This window comes from Tiliqua scincoides, chromosome 5, assembly GCF_035046505.1.
Source record: "Tiliqua scincoides isolate rTilSci1 chromosome 5, rTilSci1.hap2, whole genome shotgun sequence".
Taxonomy (NCBI): domain Eukaryota; kingdom Metazoa; phylum Chordata; class Lepidosauria; order Squamata; family Scincidae; genus Tiliqua; species Tiliqua scincoides.
Window position 1 is genome coordinate 181297 of NC_089825.1, and position 24147 is coordinate 205443.

The following is a 24147-nucleotide window of genomic DNA, read 5'->3' on the forward strand; positions in this document are numbered from 1 at the left end:
CCACTCCTCAAAAATTGCTCAGGGTATTTGTGAATATTCCATGACATCTCCATAGCTCAAGCCCAGTGGCAACCCAGCTAGCGACAGCCTCTGTATTTAAGGGAAGGTACAGAAATACCAATTGCTATAGGCCAGTGGTTCTCAGAATTTTAGCACCAGGACACACTTTTTAGAATGGGACTCTGTCAGGACCCCCCAGAAGTGATGTCATGACCAGAAGTGACATCATCAAATAGGAAGAGTTTTAACAAACCTAGGCTGCAATTCTACCCACGCTTACCCAGGAGTAAGCCCCATTTCCTATCATTGTTAAAAGCATATACATAGTAGCCTGTTAAAAGTACAGGTCTGTAACATTTCCCCAAATGCGGTCACATACCATGGCAGCCTCAAGTCTAATATGTTAAAAATAAAATATTGAAATGAATGGGACCCACCTGAAATTGGCTCACGACCCACAGTTTGAGAAACACTGAGGCTACAGATGGACTAGTGCAACACACCAGACTGGAGTCAATGCTGCTAATTCCCCCCCCCCCCAAAAAAAAAACCAAAATGGGACACGAGCACAGGAAAAAAGGAAGTCAAAACACACTTTACAAAAGCGGCATTTATTCCGTTCCTGGTGCAACGGGAGAGCCAGGGCCATCCCAGAATGGCACAGTATCTAACTGTGTTAAGAGGGGTCAGGCCATTCACTAATTGCTGTGCTCCATTTCACAAGAGGATTGTAGGGTAGAGAAAGTCCCTGGCAGGCCCTGGGGCTTGGGGGAGGAGGCCAGGGCCTACGCTGTCTGGAAGCTCAGCTTCCCCAGTAGTGGGCGTCGGCACGGACCACTTCCAGCAGGTGCTGCTCTAGGACTTCAGCGTCTTTGGGGAAGCGGTCACAGAAAGATTTCACCAGCCCAGCCGCAGTGCCTTCATATTGCACCAGTACTACATCTTGTCCTGGAGGGAGGGAGGGTTAGACAATGTTAGCAGGCTTGATCCAGCAGCACAACAAGGCTAGGGGAATCTGTTATCACTGATTTATGTTCAGGGTGATTTGCAAAGTGAAGAGCCAGATTCCCTGCCCCAAGGAGTTCACAATCTAAAAGACGCAGTGAGAAGCAGGGAAACAGTGCAAGATGAACAAGTATAAATAGAGGTGTTGTTAAACATGTTCATTTTTTGTGGATTTTGTTTTTCCCGCAAGGAGGAAAAGTGCAGAAAGTGGTGTTATGTGTTTTTATTTCAATGGCACATTTTTATAAATTATAATCTCTGTTAAGTGTAATAGGCAGGTGATAGAGGTGGTGTAGCATCAGCAGATGCAGCCAGTCATTATCCATTCACCCCCCCCCCCAGTCCAACCCATTTTTATATACTTGCAGATTTCGAGTCGGCAAGAGGCTTCACGAAAAGGGGAGGTTTGGAGAAGGAACTTGGAAGAAACAAGGAAAATGGTACCATGGAGGAGCTATGGAAGACGGTCCAAGGTGGAAAGACTTGGACATCTCGCGCTTTGGGGCCAATGAAACAAGCCAAGAGGAAACACTGAAAACTGTTCAGAGATGTGGGATTGGACAGAGAAAGTACTGGGAAGGCAGAGGACGGTCCTGGGGGGGCTTACCTTCCAGGCGGGTGTTTGCTTGCACAAACAGCTTGCGCGCCTCCTTGCGCAGCAGCACGGTGTGGCGCAGGCTCAGGAAGCGCTGGGGTTCCTCATCCGTCACTGCCGACGCGCGGCCTCCCGCCACGTCTGCCGTTGACTTCAGTACCTTCAAAGTGGACAGCACCTGCTGAGTCACGGGGGGGGGAGAACATGCCCCGTCCCCACCACGTGCCTCCACCCACCACTTCCACCTGCTTCTCAACCAGTGTGCTGACCCTCCCCACGCCACGCAAATCAGTGGCAAAAACATGCTCCTGCCTTCTCTCTCGAAGCCAACTGTAGATGTTTCCTCTTGCAAATTTCACAGTTACTACATGCTGCTGTTCTTCCAAGACTACTGGTAGATCAGCCAGCTAAAGCTTCCTCTTTCTCGCCCTCTGCCTTTCAAATGGAGCCTGCACAGGTGCCATGCCACTCTCTGCCTGGCTCCACTTGGAGCGAAAGGGCACAGCAACTCAATGGCAGTGCCCAGTGAGTGGATGCCACCAAGCAGAGGAAACAAAAGGAAGCATGGCCACTTGTTTGCTCACCCCTCTTGCCCTCTGGGCTGTCAAAGGCTGGACAAGCTTCAGACAACTGCCCCCCCCCCCACTTTGCGAGGCAATGCTACAGAAGGGACAGTCCTGGAACGTGCTGGAATCCCTAGCATGTATGCACTGCTGAAACAGAGACGCCTGCTTTGGCTCAGTCATGTCGTGAGAATGGATGATGGCTGGATCCCAAAGGATCTCCTCTATGGAGAACTCGTGCAAGGAAAGCGCCCTACAGGTAGACCACAGCTGCCATACAAGGACATCTGCAAGAGGGATCTGAAGGCCTTAGGAGTGGACCTCAACAAGTGGGAAACCCTGGCCTCTGAGCGGCCCGCTTGGAGGCAGGCCGTGCAGCATGGCCTTTCCCAGTTTGAAGAGACACTTGGCCAACAGTCTGAGGCAAAGAGGCAAAGAAGGAAGGCCCACAGCCAGGGAGACAGACCAGGGACAGACTGCACTTGCTCCCAGTGTGGAAGGGATTGTCACTCCCGGATTGGCCTTTTCAGCCACACTAGACGCTGTTCCAGAACCACCATTCAGAGCGCGATACCATAGTCTTTCGAGACTGAAGGTTGCCAACACATAAAGCTACTGAAGGGGTCTCCAGACCACCCCCAGAGCACCCCTCTGCATGGATCTTGCTGCTGTCTACCTGCAGCTTGAGGAGGAAGCGCTCCAGAGCTGGCTTCCCCACTGCAACAATCTTGCTGCGGTCCAGTGAGATGATGGCATCGGGTTTGCCGTCTGCTCCAATAGTGCGTTGCAGCGACACCAGCCCCCCACCAGCCTCCAGCAGCACCCTCAGGATGACAAAGCGGGCCTGCATGTGAGCCTGGCAGGGGAGGAAGGAACACAAGAAGCTGTTAAGAAGGGAAGACGGAGAGAGATCCTCCAGGGATGCTGGGAATCTTAACTGTCAAGCATCTAACACAACCCACAAAGTTGCATCTGAACTGTATCGAGACCCATCTCAAGAGCCACCTTTTCCATTGAACCTCTGGCACCAGGCCTTTAGCCTCTGCTCTCTGCTGCAACTGAGCCCAAGTGCATGAAACTGGAATCACCCCATCTGCTTCCCTGCCTTAGCCTCCTCTTCTCAAAGTTTAACTTCTCAAGTCAAGTCACAATGTGCTGGTTGACCCACAATCTGAGTGCTGACAGCAGCATTTGCCAAATGGTCAATATCAAGTGCTTGGGGGCTCTTCTTGTTGTTAAAATGGTTGTCAGAACTTTAGAGAGGGAAGGCTCTATATCTGAAGGGTCAGGACTCCTCCTTCCACGTCAGACCCTCACCTGGCGCCACGTCCCAGATTCCGGAGTGTAGAATTCCAGCGCCAGCAGCCCAGCTCGCACCATGTTCAGCCAGTTAATGTAGATCACATCTTCAGCCGCCTCTCCTTCCAGATCAAAGATCCTGGGGTAGGAGAAAACGATTGCCAAAGGGAAAGAGTGGGAGCAACAAAGCTGGCCCCCACCTTATGTGACACACATTCCCATTTGTAATGTGCTCCATCACCTTTGTAGCAAGCCAGGCAGGTTAGGGAGCTGTTTGCACCCAAGTCACAGATGGGAAAAACTGAGGCTAAAAGGGACAGAGCGATTTGTCCAAGCAGAGCCCATGACCAAGACGAGTACCTATGGCAGCCCTCTCAGGCTGAAGTCCAACTCTCTAGCTAGCAAGTTGTGCTGTTTGATATGTTTCCAGCAGCAATACCCAGCCGACAAGTTCTGCATCTCCACTGCGGACCAAAAGTCTCTCTTTCTGCCCACCCAATGCCACAAGAGAAAGTCTACAGTACTATTGAAAGGAGGTCCTTCCTCACAACATCATTCTCGCTTAAAACCTTTTCTCTGAAGCCTTTGGTAACATCTGAATTGCAGAAGGGAGAGAAGATTATCTTTAAAGTATGCGTGACACAGTCACATATGTAGCCCTCATGTACCCTCCTTCCATCTCTGTTTCCCTTGTATCAACATCCCAACTGTAAGCCCCTCAGGGCAGAGACTGGCTAGCTCATTCTTAAAGTGCCACTCACGCTGAGGGCACTAAAAACAAGAAGTGAAAGAGTGAAGGCCCAACTGGGAAAGCACACACAATTCCTGAACATTTCGTTCCTTTTCATTCCAGAACTTCATGTCTCCAAACAAACTTGGGAGGTGAGATTTTCTCAGAGGAAAACATCTGGTCTAAAATCTGCTTTACCTGAAATGTCACCACCCCTCTTGTGCTTTCACTTACTTGCTCCATCTTCCCCCCCCCCCACCCACCCCACAGGGCACTCACCCCAACACCTCCTTGTTCAGGCAGAGGTACAGCCCCACACATTCTGCCCGACACTCCTCATAGCTGGATGCAACACTTGAGAACTTGCTGTCCCACGTCTTGCCACCTCGGTACCAACTTCGGATCTGTGGGGGATAGGAAGGGGTTCAGCACTGGGCAGGCATGCTAAGAAAATGGGCTTAGCTTACACTTCATGCTGAGAATGATGAAGCACACGGTTGATGTAGCCCCAGAATCTCTTATCAGGGCTGCAGGAATGCGGCACTTAAATTTTAACCCCACGGCTAGGGAGAGAACGAGAAGGGCACAGTCCACATCCTGGGTGGAAATATTCCAGCAAGCTAAGCAAACCATCCTAATTAATGCTACTCATAAGGAGGAGAATTAGGCTGATGCAGTACATACTATGTCGTACACATAAGGAATCATGGGGAAGGGACAGAAGGGGGGGGACGGAGGCCACTCACCTCCAAAAGGCCTCCTTTGTTGTGCTGTGCTTTTAAGATTTAACCAAGCAAAGGCAGACTGATTTTAAGCTCATCTATCCAGCCACATGAGGGCTAGAAACTTGGGCCTTTTTCACTTTTTAAGAGAGAAACCATTTCTGGGATACTGAAGTCAGATACCAGACTCTGTGCTGGAGAAACACAGACATTCCACTAATATTATGGGGTGCTTGCTGTGCCAGAACAAAGGACTCCTCTCTCCTTTTCCTCTGTCTCCAGTCAGAAATAAATTTTCTTTCAGAAGCTTTGCAGGTGCCCAACCTCTTCAACACCCGCACCCTGCCCCTGGCAAAATCCTCACCAGCTCCCCGGTTTCTGGGTTGATCACGGCTTCCCGGTCAAAGTTGCAGTTCCCCAGGTCATCCTGCCAGGATCAGATCAAGAGAAGGATAGCTGAGAAAGGACCCTGAAGCAATAGGGAGACACATTCCCACTGGGGCAGACCGCAGGCAAGGAGGTCTGGTAAAAAAGCCTCCGCATGGAGCACAACAGAGAAAAGAATTCTAGCTCCAAGTTCCCCCAAACATGACTGGATGCACTGATGAGGTCCCCGCAGTACTGATGCACAGAAGCACAAACACACGTGGGTTTGTACAGAATGTGAATTTGCAAAGTCACTTCTTATAAGGCACGCCTCCCGTGACACTCTCAAGCAAGACGCAGGAGCACAGCCCGTGTGAAGCGCCCACCTGGACGAAAAGCTTTCCACTGCCATGGCCCAAGAGTTCGTGGAGTCTGACTTGCACCTCAAAGAACGGCCCCTTCCACTTGATGTACAGATCCTGCAACAGACATGCCCCAGCCCACAAATCAGGTTCACGGTTGCAAGCGTGGCTTCCCCTGACCCGAGCAGACTAACTGGGCTTGCTGGTGCTGGCTGGAGGAAGATGGAAGATGTTCAGGAATACTGGGAGTGGTGCCAGCACCACCTATGTCCACACATCCAGGCATGTTTGCATCCTGAAAGTTCTTAAGCAGGGGCACTTCTGCATTAATTACAGCCCTACTCAGACATGTCTGCTCAGAAGTAAGATGCACTAGGATTTCCTCCCAGGCAGTGGCATAGCTGAGGAGGGGACTGGGGGTGTACAGGGCCCTGGGTACCACGCCTCAAGGGGTGTCATGGTACCTTCCCCTGCACCACCACCCCACGGTCACTTGGAGTGGTTGCTGCTGACCGGCTGACTGCTTTTCCATGTTTTTCCCCATGAAAAAGCAGTCAGCTGCTCACAGTGATGCACAACTGGTCTGAGTAGCCACAACCCAGTCTAACTGCTGGTAATGTCATCACATCACCACAATTACTTCTGGGTCAGGAGCTTTGGGGGATGACGCCGAGTGTCACAGCTCTGGATGCCAGACAGCCAGTTAAACCAGTGCTCCCACGTAAGGTGATATTGGATCGCACTCTTAATATACAGTATACGGAAAGGCTGTTTCTAAAAATATTAAACTGAATTCCAGCCAAGATGGCGCAAGCCCACCCCCCAAGTCCCCCCAAACTCCCCCCCCCACCTTGTCCTCCTCTGCGAGGAAAGTCAGCTTGTCCTTCTGGGTGGAATAACCAACAGCCAGCACGTTGCCCAAGGAGACATTCTTGAAGCCATCTGTCTGGCGGATGTCATCATCTGGGGAGGGCAAGAAGGAACAGACACGGCCTGCTGAGTGGGGTCTTGGGGAACAGGGGGGCCAGGAGGAGACAGAAACATCACTCCCGCCCCTCTCTCCAAATCCATATCAACACCCACAAAATGGCCACACTAACTCAGGCTCCTAGTTCACACAGCTCAGGGTGATGTTCAGCGACTGATAGTGGTTGTCCAGGTTTGTAGGCAGAGAGGAGTCTTTCTCCAGACACACCCACAAATGCCAGGATCTTCCACAAACAGGGGCAGGCAAAACAAGTCCTCTAACTGCTCCCCTCACATGCGTCCCATGTACAATTTGCAAAGAGCACCAGGAATTGCTAAAGCAACACTTGGGAGCCTAAGAGGAAGGCCACCTGATGTCTACAGCCTCCCGGGCAATCTCCCCACATCTCCCGAGCTGGCTGATCAGGCAATCATAGAAGACTAGAGTATTCTACAGGCCCATATGAGTGTCAGCTGCTGCCCCACATCCTGCCTCCCGAGCTCAGAGCAACGCCCAGCCAGTTGGGAGGGGGAACCTGGGCAAGCAAAGCTGAGCTGCCCACCGGGGCCCCTGCAGTTTGGGATATTGATGCCTGCAGGAATCCCACTGCCGGCGAAGGTCAAGACATCCAGGGAAGTGAAGTCGGGCTTGAGGAAAGAGTCCTTCTCAAAGGCCCGAGGCCAGGGCAGCTCCTTCAGAAGGCGCTCCGCGGCCGCCACCAGTCGAGCAAACTTCGCACTCATCGCCTTGTTGACGACAGCCACAAAGCCTGAGAAGGGAGACACAGTTACTGCTGAGTAACTAACGCCCAGGTCTTCTCCCCCCCCCCCAGTTCCTCTCCATCTTTATACCCTATTGCTGCCTAATTATTTTCTTGCAGCTGGATCTTCATAGCTTCAGTACTTAACATTTACGCAACGCTTCCTGAGCGCTCACAGAGCAGTACCTTCAAATTCCCCTCGGGAGCCGTAGGGATCGCGGTAACTTTCAATGCAGCCAATGTAGCTGGGGACAGGAAGAGAAGGAAAGCAAGGGAGTGAGGAAGACAGGCAAACGGCAGGCTCACTACAGAGACCTGCCTCCAACTGAATCATCTTGCACAGTCTCGGTTCTGGCCGATCCAGAGCTCAGAAGGGTGTCCAGGTGTTTGGCTGGACTGCAGGTATGTTTCTATTTATGGCCCAGGCTGGTATTCTGTGTGTGAGGATGGATGGAAAGCACATCCAGGCAGGCAGATGGATGGACCGCAAGTGTGTTTGTGTGCCCAATATCTCATTTTGGGCCTGGCCCCACCACCCCAGCACGACCCTAGCACTACCCCCCTAAAAATTGTGTCATGATGACTCCCCTCATCCTTTCTCCAATGTCTTTTGGCACCTGCATCCTCCACAGGGTTGGGGATTCTTCCTTTCCCCCACTCCCCAACACTCCCTATCCTGGGAGTCAAACCTGGGCGAAAGCCAGAAATTCTAACCACCGGGAAAAATTGGATTCCCTACAATACAGAAGCTCATTCCACTCCTCTTTGTCCAGCCAGTCAATGTTCATAAAAATCCCACAACCTGGATCAATCTGGATTCCCTGGACTGCAGAGAAAACAACGGAACAGCCCAGAGCAGTGCTTCCCAAACTTTTTAGCACAAGGACCCACTTTTTAGAATGACAATCTATCGTGACCCACTAGACAAAACAAAAAATCTAAAAATATTTTATGTATTAATAATAATATTAATGAATTAGTAATCAATAATAATTGGGGTGCTGTAGTCCCGAGGCTGCTAGAGGCCTTACATGTACTATGCGTGAGTAACATTTGCTAGAGTCTTCCTAGAAATGGAGTTCAAAGCTTTACAGTCATTCCAGGGTACCCGGAGGACTGAACTGGAGAGCAAGATGTGCAGTGAGGGACTTCCAGGCCAGACAAAAGGCTGAAATTGGGTTCACACAAGATGCCAATTACTAGAGAAAATCAGAAAACGTGACATTTTAATTTGGGGGTATGAAGATGACCTCGTACCACAGGTTAGTGCTCTGGCTAAGGATTTTCTTCTGCAAATCGGGCAAGGGTGCTTGCAACTTTTTAAAAAAAGTTTAAAAACATATTGTGACCCACCAAAAACCAGCTCACAACACACTGGTGGGTCCTGACCCACAGTCTGGAAGGCCCAGAGCCTACCTCTCCACGATAGGACCCTTGTCGCGAATCCAGCACCGAGAGCCCTCCTTGTGGGCCTTGATGGAGCCGTGTGTGAAGCTGGTGATGTAGTGGGCCAGCATCTCCTCCTGTGTGGGATTTGCAGCATGTTCCTAGCAGGAGAGGCAAAAGTCTGGAGTCAGGGCATCAGTCCCCAGTGAACACTGTAACTTATGCGCAAGTTTGACTTAGAGCCAGCATTGCTGAAATGGTCCGCGGAATGGCACCCTTGAAAAGGCTGCAAACTGAGGAATCCCCAGCCCACCTGTCTGCTGCCCTCTCCAGCCTGCTGCTCCACTGGGCTAGAAATCTGCCTAAGAAGATACGAGAGCAATGCCCATGCCAATCTAGGCATTGCACAAAACACGAGCAGCCTACAACGACAACCAGGTGATTAGGTCCTTCCTACACCTGGCCCTCTCTCACCTGGGCTTTCTGCAAGTTCGCCACCACCCTCTCTAGAAGTGAGCTGTAATCGCCTCTCGTCACTGTGAACGTGTGGCCTTGGAACTCAAAACACTTCAGCTTGGTGGTCATGTCCTCATCGAGGTTGGCGTCTGTGCGAGAAAGCAGACAAATGAGAGGCAGGCAGGTCTTGGGAGGGGGGAGACACGGCCAACAGGGGGACCACGAATGACTGAAGGATGTTTGCATTTAGATGATACTTAATAAACATACATAGAACATGACAGGCATCTCAATGCACTGCGTCGCTAGGGGGTGCGGGCCGCATCAGGTGACGCGCTGGGGGGGTGACACGCCCTGGGGGAGGATGTGCTAACATCACAGGGTTAGGCACTACTGCGTCATGCCATACACCCATCTGCAAAATGGGTACAGTACATATTTGCTTCACAGTGTTGTGACAGGCATGCAGAGAGCATACTGAAGAGGCTGGGGACATCTGAGTAGCTTCCAAAGGGGCTTACCATCTGAAAGCACAGATGCCAGACGAACCTCATACAACGCCTTGCCGTTCATTTCAGTCTTGAAAAGTCTCGTGTTGTACGCGCTGATATTCTGGAGAGAGATTTAAGAACAGATAGGTGAGAACTGCAAGCCCTGGGAGAGCCTATACTTAAACTTCACTGTGTGCAAGATACACACATATTGCCTAGCTGCTGTGCTTGCAACAACTCTGCAAGGCAAGTATTATGCCCATATTGCAGAAGGAAAGACTAAGGCCATAGAAAGATTTCATGGCAGAGGAGAGATTTGAAATGGGGAAATCACTGGGAAAATCCCACTGCACAGCCGTCTAGCCAGTGCGCTACAGCAGCTGTACGTGCAGTATGTAACAGCAGCTATGTAACAGCAGTATGTACAGCAGCTGTACGTGCAGCTCCTAGGCATGGGCAGAGGGCCTTCTGGACACCACTGGATAATCTCAACCAGCCCCGTCGTATTTGAGCCACCCCAACTCCTCCAGTGATCCACCCAGGAGAGGAGGGCATGAAAGGAGGACGTGCAGAGTACCTGAGAGTCAAGGAAATCTTGGGCCAGCTTTGCATCTTCCATGGAGCAGTTTGCAGAGAAGTAAGTGGAGAGGCCCTGGAGGAGAGGAAGAGACCACAGAACACCCATGGTGGACTCGGCCTGCCGATCACAATCCCTGGGATCAAGGATTTTGTAGCACCCCCTCCACAGCAAAATCAAATTTAATTAAGTGAGTAAAGAAAAAGTGTGTCCCTTATTGGTTAGGGGTACTATGCTGGGGTGAAGAGGGACGGTTTTTCTCCCCCTGTGAAATGTAAGAGGAGCACCGCTTGCAAAAGTGCCCACACTTGCAGAAAGGGGAGTATTCCTTCGAGAGCCAGGCTTTGTTCTCACCAGCAGCTGATGAGGAGTCCCAGGTCTGATCTGAACTGTGCCTTTCTCCTCCAGCTGCAGCTGACAGCCTTGAGTTCTTGGCCAATCAGTAAGCAGGGATTCTGTGCATGCTCAGAGATGCTCTTTCCACCATGCTTTCATCTCCTCTTTCAAGAGGTTCTGGGGCTGAGCTGGCCTGACACAACCACGGCTGTGCTGCCCTTGGTGGGAGGGGGCCGTCCCTGGCAGCTCCTCGCACTCCTGTCCTCATCTGGTCCCTGCTCAAAGCGCACAAGCTGTGGTCAGCTGCAACTGCAACTTCCTCCTGCATGTCCCTGGCTCTCAGCGAGGAGCATCATGTCAGAATCAGGGTGGTCCCAGGCTTAGCTCTCTGCTCCGCAAAGGCCCCCTGGGTTTGCCAATGAGGCAAAAGAGCTTAGGCTGGAGTGGTCCCCATGAAAGGAGCGCACCTCAGAAAGGGGAGCCTTTTGCGGGGGCAGCAGAAGGAAGAGGGAGGAGGGTGGGGGGACACTGGCGTTTCAGTGCCAGAACTCCAACCGCACTGCAGCAGAGCTGACAGCCGTTCACTGCCATCCACCCCTTTCCGTGCTCTTTAGTTCAGTGTTGGGGCTTCTTCTGCGTTGAGGTTTGAAGCTGGGAGAGCTCAGTGGCAGCATCTCAAATGTTCATTTCCAGTGGAGACGCCTGGCATGAAGCCCGGCCTGAGTTCCAGCTGTGCCCACTCACACCAAGAGCCTCTGAGCACACACAGAGTGCTTTTTTCTCCCATCGATGGTTGAAGGAACTGTCTTCAGGTCAATAAAATTCCTCCCCATGGCAGGTTGAGCTCTACTCCTCTCACTTTAGAAATTACAGCACTGGGGTGGAGTCAGCTTGACCCCCACCCATGGTCATGTAGTCACTTCAAGCAGTGCCCCCCCCCAGTCTTTGCATGTGCACCGTGGCCTCCTGTGTCTTGCTCCCTGCTCTTCTCCCAAACTGAACATGTCTATGCAGACATATTCTCTCTCTGGCATTTCTCCACTTGCCTCCCACAGACCTCGCATGGCAGCCGGTGCCTTCCTCTGGGGTGCCAGCAGTGCCTCCTGAAGGCCCTCTCTGTCAACAGCATTTTTGCCACCCCCTTTGCATGTGGCATGTCCGTCTTCTGCCAGCTGCTCTCTAGTGTAGGGTGAGGACGTGGTGGGGCTCATGGCCTGGGCAGGGCATGATACGAATCCCCAGGAGGGCTCCTCAGCGAACAGTGCACACGGAGGCACAAGTCCTGTTTATCTGCTGTGCCGCACAGACTGGATGGCCTTTACTTGTGTTGCCATCGTTGTGCTGGTCGTGATATTTGGAATCATATGGTATTGGTGGACAGGTCTAAGAAAGAAGGACCAAGCCAATGTCACAATTGAAACCAAGGTGGGTAGTGTTGCCAGTTCACAGAAATGGCCCCTTTGCAAAGGTTAATTTCTAGCCATTTCTGGGACACTATTCAGTCCCACCCCTTTCATTGCTAGGCCCCTCCCTTTCTTGCTTGCCCCGCCTCTTTGAGTTCATAGTCCCACCCACCCCTTTCCATGAAATCAGCCCTTGCTGATTGCCTAGGGTTGGCAACCTTCAGTCTGGAAAGACTCTGGTATAAGCCTACAGCACCTGGTATTCCCAGGCGGTTTCCCATCCTAGTACAGAAATTAAGACAACCTTCTGCTGGCCATTGAAATTCTGAGCTGGTCAGTAATGCGCCCATTCAGAAGGGTGGGGTTTCCCCTTCCCAGGGACTCAAAGTTATTCAAAATACATTTCAAAGGGTTAGTAGAAATTCTGCACTAATTACTACAAGCTTGCCTCTTTAAGCGACGGTATTCCTGACCACCTCTCCTCCATTTCAGCAGGGAGAGACACCTGAGAAACTTCGACAGCAAGCCTTTTCGCAGGCGAAGGCGCTATTAGAACACCTGACATTTCTTCGGCGCTACTAGATCAAAGTGGCCTTGAGCCACCAGAAATGCAAAGTGCCGAAATGTGTGCAGGCAATGGAGGTACTGATATTTGAACACTTTTACGGTATGTTTGTATTTCAGAATTTTGCTATGTATTACTATGTATGTTGTATTGTAGGATGGTACTTATTTGAATAAACACCTATATTCCTAAAATCTATATTCCTAACCCTAACCCTAAGGCGCTCAGGGTGTTATGGGACACGATACTGGTCTTGTGTCTGCTTCTTTTTCCTTGCACCCGCCATCGAATGATGAATCTGCTATGACTTCGGAGACCCCGAGACGGCTGAAACAGTGGACAGAGGTTGATCGGGAAAAGACCATAGGCGACATCGCAAGGGACTTCCTACAGGAGCAGAATGCTAAACACTTGGACATGCTGAGAAGAGAGGCACAGGACTGTGGACCCAAGAATTCAAATCAAGAAAGGCGGAAGGACAAAGACAAAGAGAACTCTGCACTGGACTCTGACGGAGGTGCTATAGTGAGTAAAACAACATACCCCACCGAACTTCCTCTGCTTCCACCCCTCAGAGCCGAGCACAGAACAGAGGGGTGAAAGCCTTACCGACTGCAGTCGTACAGGGGAGGTGAAAGGTAACAAAAGACCCATGAGCAGTAAAGATGCCTTGCCTGACGTAGACACTGACTCGAGACAATCCCCCAGCTATGCGTCTGCCATAGCAGGACGCCGGCTGAGAGGCACCACTTTGAAAGACAAGGATAGGGAAGCAGAGAATGAAAGGGCTAGGCAGGCGCACAGAGATTGTATAGAAAAAGCCATCTGGGAAGACAATGACTTTTTTACAACAATTCTTTGAGGATAGGCCTCAAGAAAAAGATCCTAGGCAAAGATTTGTGGTGCGCATGAGATACATTGGGAAACAAAGGGAAAGCTTTGATAGAGTTTTTGTGGAAGAGCATTTTCTGGAAAACTATTTAAGGTTTCCGCAAGGTGAAATATTAGCAATCATTGATCCTCCGGGCATCCCAGAGATCGATATCTGCTTTCATTCCAAACAGGGTTATCTGTACTTCTGGGAGCTTACCAAGGCAGCGTACCAAAAAGAACCCAGGTATGCTCGCGAAATTGTCCTAATACCGCTCTTCAGGGGAGAAACCAAGGTACTGACCATCTTTTTCAGGACTACAACAGTCCCTGAAGATGATGTCAGACTCTGGCTTAGTCAAAGATGCACAGTTCTCATGCATCCTGAAAAACGGTTTGATGAGAAAGGGTATTGGACTGGGGAATACCGCACTATCATAGCCCTGCAAAGAGACCCGTATACGGGATGGCTGAGACACTTGCCGAAATTCTTTTTTATGGGTCCGGACAGGGGAGTGACGCGATACAGCGGACAACTCCCGGCATGTTTCCTATGCGGTGCCTTTGACCACATTAGGAAACAATGTGTCTCAGATGTGTTCCCGATGTGGGATCAGAGGCCACAGAACTACCTTGTGCGATAGACTTATCACCTGCAGCCTCTGTGGCCTCAGAGGACATCCCTATAGGCTATGCCCCAAGTCCTACATCAACATTTCGAACCCGCGAGCGTACAATAGGGACCTGAAAAAGGCAGAGGAAATGGAAAGGGAGGAGGCGTGAAAGAGGGAGGAAAGAAGGAAGAGATCCTTTGAACAGGGAAAAGGGTTAGGGTTAGGGTTAACCCAAATATGGACCCAAATAACATAACCCTAGGGTTAACCCAAATATGGCCAGAAAGGAGCTGCTCTCTGGAGCTGCTCTCTAAAGCAAGGAAGATACTTTTGGGAACCCTCACAGAGTCTATGCAGTGTTCTCTGGAGGTCGCCGCCTGAATGAAAGCCTTATCTTTGGCAACTGCAGAGTAGTCAGCTTCAGGCGGAAGAATACTGGCAGCTATTATCCAAACTGGCTGCAGGAGAATGATTTTATCAGAACTCTCCAAGAAGTGTATAGATATTGGAATGATAAGAAGAGAGTGTTGGCCTCTGCCCAGAGTGTGATAGTGGAGGGGCCGCCTTTCAGGAAGAATATCAAGAGGGGTCGCCCAGACTGCAGCTGGGGAGATTCCTGGAATGGATGTGGGGACTTTTGGACTCCTTGAAAAAGAGACAGCAAATCAAGATGCAGGCAGAGACGGACAGTCTGCAGACGCAGAAACAACTGATGTACAGCCAGAGGAGACAACGTGCTGCGGCAGAACGGTGGAGGTGTGGGGGCGTGAGCCGCGGAGGCAGAGGTGACGACATGGACAGTGATGCTGAGGTATTGAGGAGCCTTGTTGCGTATCAGGGGATGCCCTCTCTTGAGGGATCCCCGCAAACCGGTGACGAATATCAGAAAAGCAGGATTTTTACCCTATCCAAGGGAAAACAGAAGTTTTAGAAGGTTGCAGTGGGTGGAGGGAGAGAGAGAACGTGAGGCTGGAGCTTTGGGGGACAATGACACCTCAGAAGTTTCAGAGACAGACTCCCTGCAGGCAAAACCCATCAGCTGGGGATCCCTGCTAGACTTAAGGGAAGGGCAGGAAGGCAGGCAAACACTACAAATCAGGTGTGTAGAGGATGGGCGGTGGAGGGAAGAAGACAGCACTAGATGCAGTGATAAGAGACCCTCAGGGGGCAGGGATATAAGAGCAAAAGTGGCAGGGGGTCAGGCTCAGAGCAATAAAGTACAGGCTACTTGTAGTTTGTTTTCTACCCCCGATTTTCAAGGAAAATGCGGCAGAAGTGAAGGAACTCCGGAGTCAGAGGATGTTGAAAAGGAGGGATGAGCCGCCAGGAATGAGGAGGCTGGAGCCAGGCCGAAACAGCACCCACAGGACAGAAAGAACCGTGTGAGTACTGATCGTGCACCACAAGAGAGCTCTCCCTGTTCCTTCCTCGGATAAAGAAGGACAGGGGAAACCTCTGGAAACATCAAAGGACACACAACAGATGACAAAGGACACACAGCAGACTCCGGCCTTCTATGCATCTGCAGCATCGAAAGGACTGGGACAGAAGGGTGTAGGGCAAAAGAATAGGAATGACTTTTATAGAGACCTGGACTCTGCTTTCTGGGAGGATGATGCTTTCCTGGAACAATTCTATGGCCAAATGCCAGAGGAACTGAACCCGAGGCAGCGCTTTGTGACCAGGCTGCGATAAAGGGGTCAGGACGAGACCAAACTGACGAGGAAATTTGTGGCAGTGGATTTTCTGCAGAATTTCCGGGGTTTCCCTGACGAGGATGTGCTGGCCATCATCATCCCGCCAGGGATTAGGGAAATAGACGTATGCTTCAGGTCAGAGCGGGCATACCAATTGTTCTGGGAGCTGTGTAGGGCTGCCATACTGATCAACCCCATTTTTCTGAAAGACTTTAACATCATACCTTTGTTTCGAGGGGACACTAAGGTACTGACAATATCCTTCAGGTCATTCTGGAGGAGGATATTGCAAAATGGCTGGGTAAAAGGTGCAAGGTGCTCCTTCAACCTGAAAAGAAAAGGGACGAATGGGGCTACTGGATGGGGGAGTTCAGGGCGATTATCGCTCTGGACCGTGACCCATACATGGGGCAGGTTCGTCATCTCCCCAAGTATTTCTTCATGGGGGCTGACAGGGGCATCACCCAGTACAGCAGCCAACCAACGGCTTGCTTCCAGTGCGGTGGTTCTGACCACATCAGGAAGCACTGCCAAACAGAGCTGTGTTCCAAATGTGGCGTGAGGGGCCACAGAACCAGCATTTGTGTCAGGGAGGTGACGTGCAGCCTCTGCAAGGTACGGGGACATGCCTACAGATTCTGTCCTGAATCGGCTCTTAACGTTCAGTTCCCAGAGGTTTACCAGAGGAATCTGGAAAAGGCGAGAGAAACGGATTTTTTCCGTTTTGTGGTCCGCTCGCGCCACAGGCTTGGGGAGAGGGCACCAAATTTCACGAGGGAATGGGTGGAGGAGAAATTCCTGGAGAGACACTTAGACTTCTCACCCCAGAGTGTACTGGCGGTGATCTCGCCCCCGGGGATCCCTGAGATCGATGTGTGCTTGTGGGATGATGCAGGGTACCGTCTCTTTAGGGAGCAGGTGCGGGATGGCTTCAGGAGGGATCCTACCTTTGCCCAGGATGTAATCCTGATACCGCTGTTTCAGGGGGAGGCGAAAGTATTAACAATCTTTTTCCGTACCACAGTTGTGTCGGAGAAGGACGTCTGGCAGTGATTAGCGCAGCGGTGTACAGTTCTGGGGCCCCCGGAGCATCGTCTCGATATCAGAGGATATTGGATGGGAGAGTACAGGGCAGTGGTGGCATTAGCGCGGGATGCGTGCACAGGCAGGCTACGCCACCTGCCCAAGTACTTCTTCATGGAAGCAGATCGGGGAGTTACCCGATACAGTGGCCAGCCTCAGGCCTGTTTCTTATGTGGTGGATTCGACCATATCCGCCGAAACTGCACTTCGGAACTTTGTTCCAAGTGTGGGGTGCAGGGTCACCGCACGGACGCGTGCGATCGCCCAGTCACCTGCAGCTTATGCGGGGCCCGCAGACACGCATATCGGCTGTGTCTGAACTCGGTGATAAACACTAAGCACCGAAGGCTTTTGAGAGGGAGAGGAAGATTAAATTATGTTAAATTATGTTTTAATCTGTTTTTAATACGTTATAAGCTGCCCTGGGTCCCTTTGGGGAGAAGGGCGAGATAAAAATAAAGTTTATTATTATTATTATTTCTTCCACCAATAGGTAAAGACCTGCCGGATCAACAACATCTATTAAGGATTCACACTGAAAGAGCCAGCGCACTGGTGGGAAAACCGGAGCCGTCTCAGGTACACTGCTGGGTGCCAAGATGTCTGCTGGACAAAGTACGAGGATGAGAAAGGCGGTATATAAATGCAGAGATAAATAAATGAATGAATTCAATGAAAAACTACTATTCCATGGAACCTTACTCAGCAAACATTGCCTTGGTCAACATGATATATTAATGCCACCTCTGAAAAACACAAGATCTGGTCAAAACTTCCAGCGAAGATATGATGGACAACGAAAAATCTCCCAGTATTTTGTAAATTTCAGAGATTTCCAGAACTTCCCCATCAGATCATGGGAAGTAGAAATGTTTTCTCCACAGAAACAAAATGTTTTCTCAACTTTGTATGTATCGCAAACTTTGGAAATGGAAAAACAAAAGCCACAACACTCAGGTGTACCCCAATAAGTTCTGAAGAATAAAACTAGGAAGTTACATTTCTCCTGAGTTGCTGAAACGTTTTGAAGATGAGGGGGAAGCGTTCTTGTCCAGGATTGTGACAGGTGATGAAACCTGGGTTCACCATTTTGAGCCCGAAACAAAACGACAGTCAATGGAATGGCGTCACCCTCAATCTCCACAGAAGAAAAAATTCAAAGCAACTGCTTCCGCCGGTAAGGTCATGATCACTGTGCTTTGGGACTGTGAGGGCGTCATACTCGTTGATGTGATGCCAAGAGGCAGCACCATTAATTCTGAAGCTTATGTGAAGACATTAACCAAACTCAAGAAGCGCTTCCAGCGACTTTGGCGCCATAACAACCCAGGTGAATGTTTGATTCAACATGATAACGCTCGGCCTCACACAAGTTTGAGGACTTTGGAACACATCACTAAACAGGGTTGGACTGTGTTACCCCATCCACCCTACAGCCCTGAACGAGCTCCCTCAGACCTCTACTTGTTTGGGCCATTAAAGGATGCCATTCACGGAAGACATTTTGAGGATGACGAAAAGGTGATTCGCACAGTGCAGAAATGGCTTCGTGACCAGAACAAGGAGTGGTACCGACAGGGCATACATGCCCTTGTGTCTCGCTGGAGGAAGGCCACAGAACTGGACGGAGATTACATGGAAAAATAGGGAGTGTAGAAGAAACATCATTCTTTCTTGTGTGTAAGTTTCACTGTGTTCAATAAATAATTGTTGAAGAAAAAAATGTGGTGCATTACTTTCTGGGCAACCCTCGTACATGCGGCTTGGTTCACATGCTGGCTCCAACCTGCTTCCATCTTGCGTTTCAGCCATGTTATTTTTCCTTTACAAACCCTCTATTCTCTACCTTCTGGAATGGGGGCATGTGAAAGAAAAAATAAAAGTCAGGTTTGCCACTTTCCAGGACTTCCAAAATTACCCTTTATAAGGTTGTCATTACTTTCTACTTGTGTTTGCTACGTGCTGCTTGGTTGTCACGCCAGCCTCTTCGACTCCATAGCTCAGATCTGTCTCGCGGTATGTCGACAACGGGCGACATTCAGAGGACAACCTCATGGATTGCAAAAGCTGCCAACAGCTCAGTTTGACTTTGCATACGGACAGCTGGGAACAGAACAACTAAAAAAAACAGGAAGGATTTTATCATATTCATTGATACAAAAACAGCAAGTGACAATACACAAGCTGGCTGCCATTAGTGAGAATAGGGCTGTCTTTGTGCAATCACCACATGGAATTGTGGTACAGTTCCTGACAACACTACTCGCAGGCCATCCAACACATCCAGCTGGACTATTGTGATGGAGACATTTCCAAAACAGTCACCAGGGCAAATGGGTGAAATTTTCAAGACATTATACATCTCCATACCAAACCTAGTTAGGATCAAAAAGGCCTTTTGAACAGCAATTTCCCTGCTGGATCGAGGGCAGAATTTCATTTCTGCCCACATTTTTGCTGAATAGGAGTGCAGGGACAAGGGTAATGTTCAGGAAGGGGCAACACCTCTTCCCCCACTTGCTGCAGCAGTTCCTCATTGTCCTTCCAGCTGTGCTTATTTACTGTTGGGCGCATAGCTGGGGCAAAATGAGGACACAATGTCCAGGTAGGGAGTTGGGTGGGGGAAGTGGAAGGATTTCACATTTACATTTGAAAGGATACAAAACCCTGCGATTTGGCAAGCCTTCATCATCCAGAAAGTGGCAATAACTATGAGATACGGGGACCAGGAGAAGCCTGCCTATGTAAGACCTCCTTGAGATCAAAAATCTGAGGATGAAAAAGGAGGTATATAAATACAGAAATAAATACTCCACTGAAAAATACACTGAATACAGAACCCAACAATGTGGTGCACTTACGTTTTAAATTCTGAACAAATTCTAAATAAATATTCTGAATAAATAGATATTGGGGTCTAGGAGAAGCCTTCCTACACAGAATGCTCTGGAATACAGAAATTTAAGGATGAGAACAGCGGTATATAAATACAGAAATAAATAAATAAATGCAATGAAAAATTATTATCCCATGGAACAACTCAGTCCACCACAAAACCCATACACCAAAATGGATTTATGCCAGGAAAAATGGTAAGTCAACAGTACTGAATATTGGCTAATTCAACAAATATAGCTTTCTCCTGGATCACAGCTATAAACTTTGGAAATGGAAAAACAAAAGCCAATAAGTTCTGCAGAATGAAACTAGGAAGTTACATGCGGCTTGGTTCACATACTGGCTCCAACCTGCTTCCATCTTGTGTTTCAGCCATGTTATTTTTTCCTCTATTCTCTACCTTCTGGAATGGGGGCATGTGAAAGAAAAAATAAAAGTCAGGTTCGCCACTTTCCGGAACTTCCAAAATTACCCTTTATATAGTCGTCATTACTTTCTACTTCTGTTTGCTACATGCCGCTTGCTGCTTGGTTTGTCACGCCAGCCTCTTTGACTTCATGGCTCAGATCTGTCTTGCGATACGTCTACAATGAGCTACAGCGATTCAGAGAATGACCTCCTGGATTGCAAAAGCTGCCAATAGCTCAGTTTTACTTTGTGTCTCGCTGTGTCCCCAAGGCCAGATATAGGTTGTACAAGCCTGGGAATTTACAGAGGGGGTCTAGGAGCCCGCCTATGTAAAACCTCCTTGAGTTCAGAAATCTGAGGATGAGAAAGGCAGTACATAAATACAGAAATAAATATTACACTGAACAATTCAAGAGTACAAAACCCGATATTATGGCGTGCTTAAAATGCCATTCCTGCAAAAGCAAGAATGAAACGGAACAAGAAAAAAAATAACAAAAAATACTTATTCCATGGTACGAATAGAGAAGCAGTCAATAGCATTACTTACTTGCAAAAATCTGAATGGGTCTTTTTACAGTACACTTTACTACTATTATTACTATTATTGTTGTTGTTGTTGAGATTTTTAGTCAGTTAGAAGCAACAAATCGTTTTTCATGGAACACAAAGTAGCAGTTCCGAGTATAATTTATAAAAGAAATGTAGTTCGAGATCTCAGCTGAGAGGCCATTCAGTCCCTCTTAGGAGGCCGTTTGTGTCTAGCTGTGTGCCCTAGGCCGGGTACAGGTTGTACAAGCCTGGGAACTTACAGAGCGGGTACTGCCACCAACCTTGAAGCAGGACAATGTTCAGGGAGGGGCAACACCTCTTCCCCCACTTGCTGCTTCTCTGCTTCTTTTTGTCCTTCCAGCTGTGCTTACTTACTGTTGGGCACATAGCTGGGGGAACTGAAGACACAATGTCCAGGTAGGGAGTTGTGGAGGAAGTGGAAGGCTGAAGGAGCTCCCTCGCACCTACGCCTTCTTATTGGAAAAGGCACACGTACTTTTTTCAGTCAACTTGGGTTTGGGAACCTGTATGCATCAATGTGCAGTTCTACATACCCCAGTAGTAACTGTATCCTACTAATAATCCAGAAGCCCACCTATGTTCCACTCTCCCTGGAAACAGTGCTCACAAGGTGGCTACATGGATTTAAGCAGTCAACTTTTACAGTGAATACCTAGACCAGCAATTTTCAACCTTTTTCACCTTATGGCACACTGACAAGGCACTAAAATAATCAAGGCACACCATCAGATTTTTGTCAACTGACAAGGCACACTATGCTGCCAGCTGGCCCTACTAATCCCCCATTGGCCTTACTAATTAATGACCCTCCCCCAAACTCCTGTGAACCACTCACGGCACACCAATGTGCCACAGCAGTGGTTGAAAATGGTTGATCCAGACACTATGAAGTTAGTGACAGATTCTGACCCCAAGTGTGCGGTGCCTATTTGTGAGTCTGCCTTCAGTGATCCCAAAGCAACCTGTTCAGTTTCCTACACCAGTACACCAGGCAGTGAAACTCACGTAGCTGACACTACGCAATAGAGAAGGGTCAAAACATCTCCACACTCAGTACAATGGATATGTTAAACCTATGCTAGTGGACGAATACACTCAGCACTATAGTTCTGCAGACGTTACTAAAAGTTATGCACGAGGCACATGTGAAATGTCCTAAGAATCCAACTTATTTTGTGTAAAAAGCTTTGCACCCTCCCTTCGGGGAGTGCTCCAACAACCAGTGTCTTTAGCCATCGTGCTTAGTCGTTGCACATGAGAAAGAGGGTCCCTTGATCTTTCCAACCTTGTGCAATTATTGAACATGTCACACCAGGCTAACCACACCTGAGGCATGAATCAGAAATGTATGCAAAACTTCACAAACACGACAAATTCTACAGTGTTCCAATCTGGCTATGCTGTCTGGTAATGCAGACATTACCAGACATTAATGCAGTCTGGTTTTGAAGAGACACTTTGCCAACAGTCTGAGGCTAAGAGGCAAAGAAGGAAGGCCCATAGCCAGGGAGACAGACCAGGGACAGACTGCACTTGCTCCCGGTGTGGAAGGGATTGTCACTCCTGGATTGGCCTTTTCAGCCACACTAGACGCTGTGCCAGAACCACCTTTCAGAGCGCGATACCATAGTCTTTCGAGACTGAAGGTTGCCAATACTAATGCAACGGGTCACTCGCTGCAGCGAAGTCAAGCTTCTTTCTTACATAAAATCCTAGAACTCCTCAGTTGCATCCCATATGAGTTCTGGCCAAGAATATTCTGTAATACTGATGGATCACCACAGCTTGATTTATCAACTCCTAACAGACTTTGTTCCACCCACAGGCACCATAGAAATTGGAAAAAAGTTAAGAATGATAGGTGTGGATACACTTATTAGGAACCTTACATCAATCAGAGGCTTATCGATTAGTCAAGGTCAAAATCCGGGATATAGAGCCGCAGGAGCTCTGGTATGCAGCAAACATGTCCCCTGCTGTGCTTACATACAGGTGCGCACCATTAATGACAGGGATACTTTCTCCTACCCTTTGTTATGTGATTAGGTGATTAAGTGAACATTCAGTCCAATCTATTGCCTTTGTTGTGCAGACACTGGCTGGCTACATAGGCTACTGGAGATAGATTGCCTCTTCTTTGCATTAAGAGCCTCTCTGCTGTGTAAACAGACATTCTGCTGCGGCTATGGGAGATGCGATTGCCTCTAAGAGCATCTTTATTGTGCTTTGACCACCATCATATATGCGGTCCGTCATTAGGCAAACACTTGTTAAGCGGTGCACGCCTGTATTTCTATCATATTTGGCCTACTGGCTACCTTTATTATTTGAAACGTTCCCTTGTAGAGCATTTTTACTCACAAGGCATAACATCAAGCCATCAGCCGTGTTACGTGGCAGATTTAATGGGATCCCTCAAAACGAGAGGTTATGTTCCTGCAGTATGGGCTCTATTGAAACACTCAACCATACATTGTCATATTGTCCCCTCTATAGAGATCTTAGAAGCAAATAATCAGACCAGATACTGGGAAGGATGAGCCTGATTTGGATAAAGTTCAGTCCATGTTATCTGAGGAGACATTCAAGACAATGGAGAGGGTAGCAGCCTTCCTAAAACAGATTGCAAAGTCCTATGAAGTGAGTTCCAACATCCCTGCCCTCTAGGGAAACTATGCCTGCGTGATTCATACTGTTAAATTATGTTGATTGCATTTACGTTCGATATACATGTAATGCCAATAAAGGTTCTTTAAAAAACAAACACTAAACCCATTCACTCCAAAGAAACCCAATGTTTCGCTTTCTCTCATACACAGACACACACCCTCCTATTTGTATTTATTTAAAACATTTAAATCCTGCCGTTCCAGAAGCTTAAGGTGGCTTATGTTTTGTATTTTAATTGAGTAACGCAAGTTAGAATACAGATTTCAAAATATTTAAAATGCAAACACACTTAATAAACCAGGGTAGCAAATAGTAAAAACAATTCTAAAAAACCCCTAAGCAGCAGTCAGTAAAAAGGCAGGATGCAAGAAGTTAAAACTGCTAAGGCAGCATGAAAAATAAATCCACAATAAAAGTAACGGACCAGACATATCCTACCCTTACCAAAAGCCAATGCAAATAAAAATGCTTTTAGGCATCGCTGCAAACTCTACTGAAGGGGCAGATTTTAGATTTTCAGTTACTGAATTCCATAAAAGTGTATTTGTTCTTTGTAGTCGCTACAGATCCCTAACTGATTACCCTAAGATTTTCCTTCTGGTAGCAGGCATTAAGGCTGTCATTAAAACACACACACAGTACATCGCAAAATCACACACGTTTGCACTGTTTTGACACTGGCCCCCTTCAGCATCGTAGTCATCTTGTTCTTGCACGATGGGAGGGAAGCACAAGAATTCTCTTCCGATGA

At 48.7% G+C, this 24147-nt stretch overlaps 1 protein-coding gene across 1 annotated transcript; it reads right to left on the reverse strand.

Moving 5' to 3' along the window:
• Window positions 1–612: 612 nt before the first annotated feature.
• On the reverse strand, window positions 613–24138 carry LOC136650956 (dipeptidyl peptidase 3-like). Its single transcript, XM_066626936.1, has 15 exons — window positions 24056–24138; window positions 10280–10354; window positions 9733–9823; window positions 9230–9360; window positions 8786–8916; window positions 7556–7614; window positions 7172–7378; window positions 6493–6605; window positions 5667–5759; window positions 5279–5341; window positions 4472–4596; window positions 3481–3601; window positions 2840–3019; window positions 1613–1760; window positions 613–948 (listed from the first exon to the last, which is right to left on the reverse strand). Exons 2-15 carry the CDS (start codon window positions 10319–10321, stop codon window positions 803–805), a joined length of 1650 nt encoding a protein of 549 aa, XP_066483033.1. The 5' UTR covers window positions 10322–10354; window positions 24056–24138; the 3' UTR covers window positions 613–802.
• Window positions 24139–24147: the final 9 nt, after the last annotated feature.

Coding starts and splice junctions, on each gene's coding strand:
- LOC136650956 (XM_066626936.1), bottom strand. CDS start 10,321: ATGGAAGATGCAAAGCTGGCCCAAGATTTCCTTGACTCTCAG. Junction 6,606..7,171: donor CCCAAACTGCAGGGGCCCCG/GTGGGCAGCTCA, acceptor TGCCCTCCCCAG/ATGATGACATCCGCCAGACA. Junction 4,597..5,278: donor ACCCAGAAACCGGGGAGCTG/GTGAGGATTTTG, acceptor TATCCCCCACAG/ATCCGAAGTTGGTACCGAGG.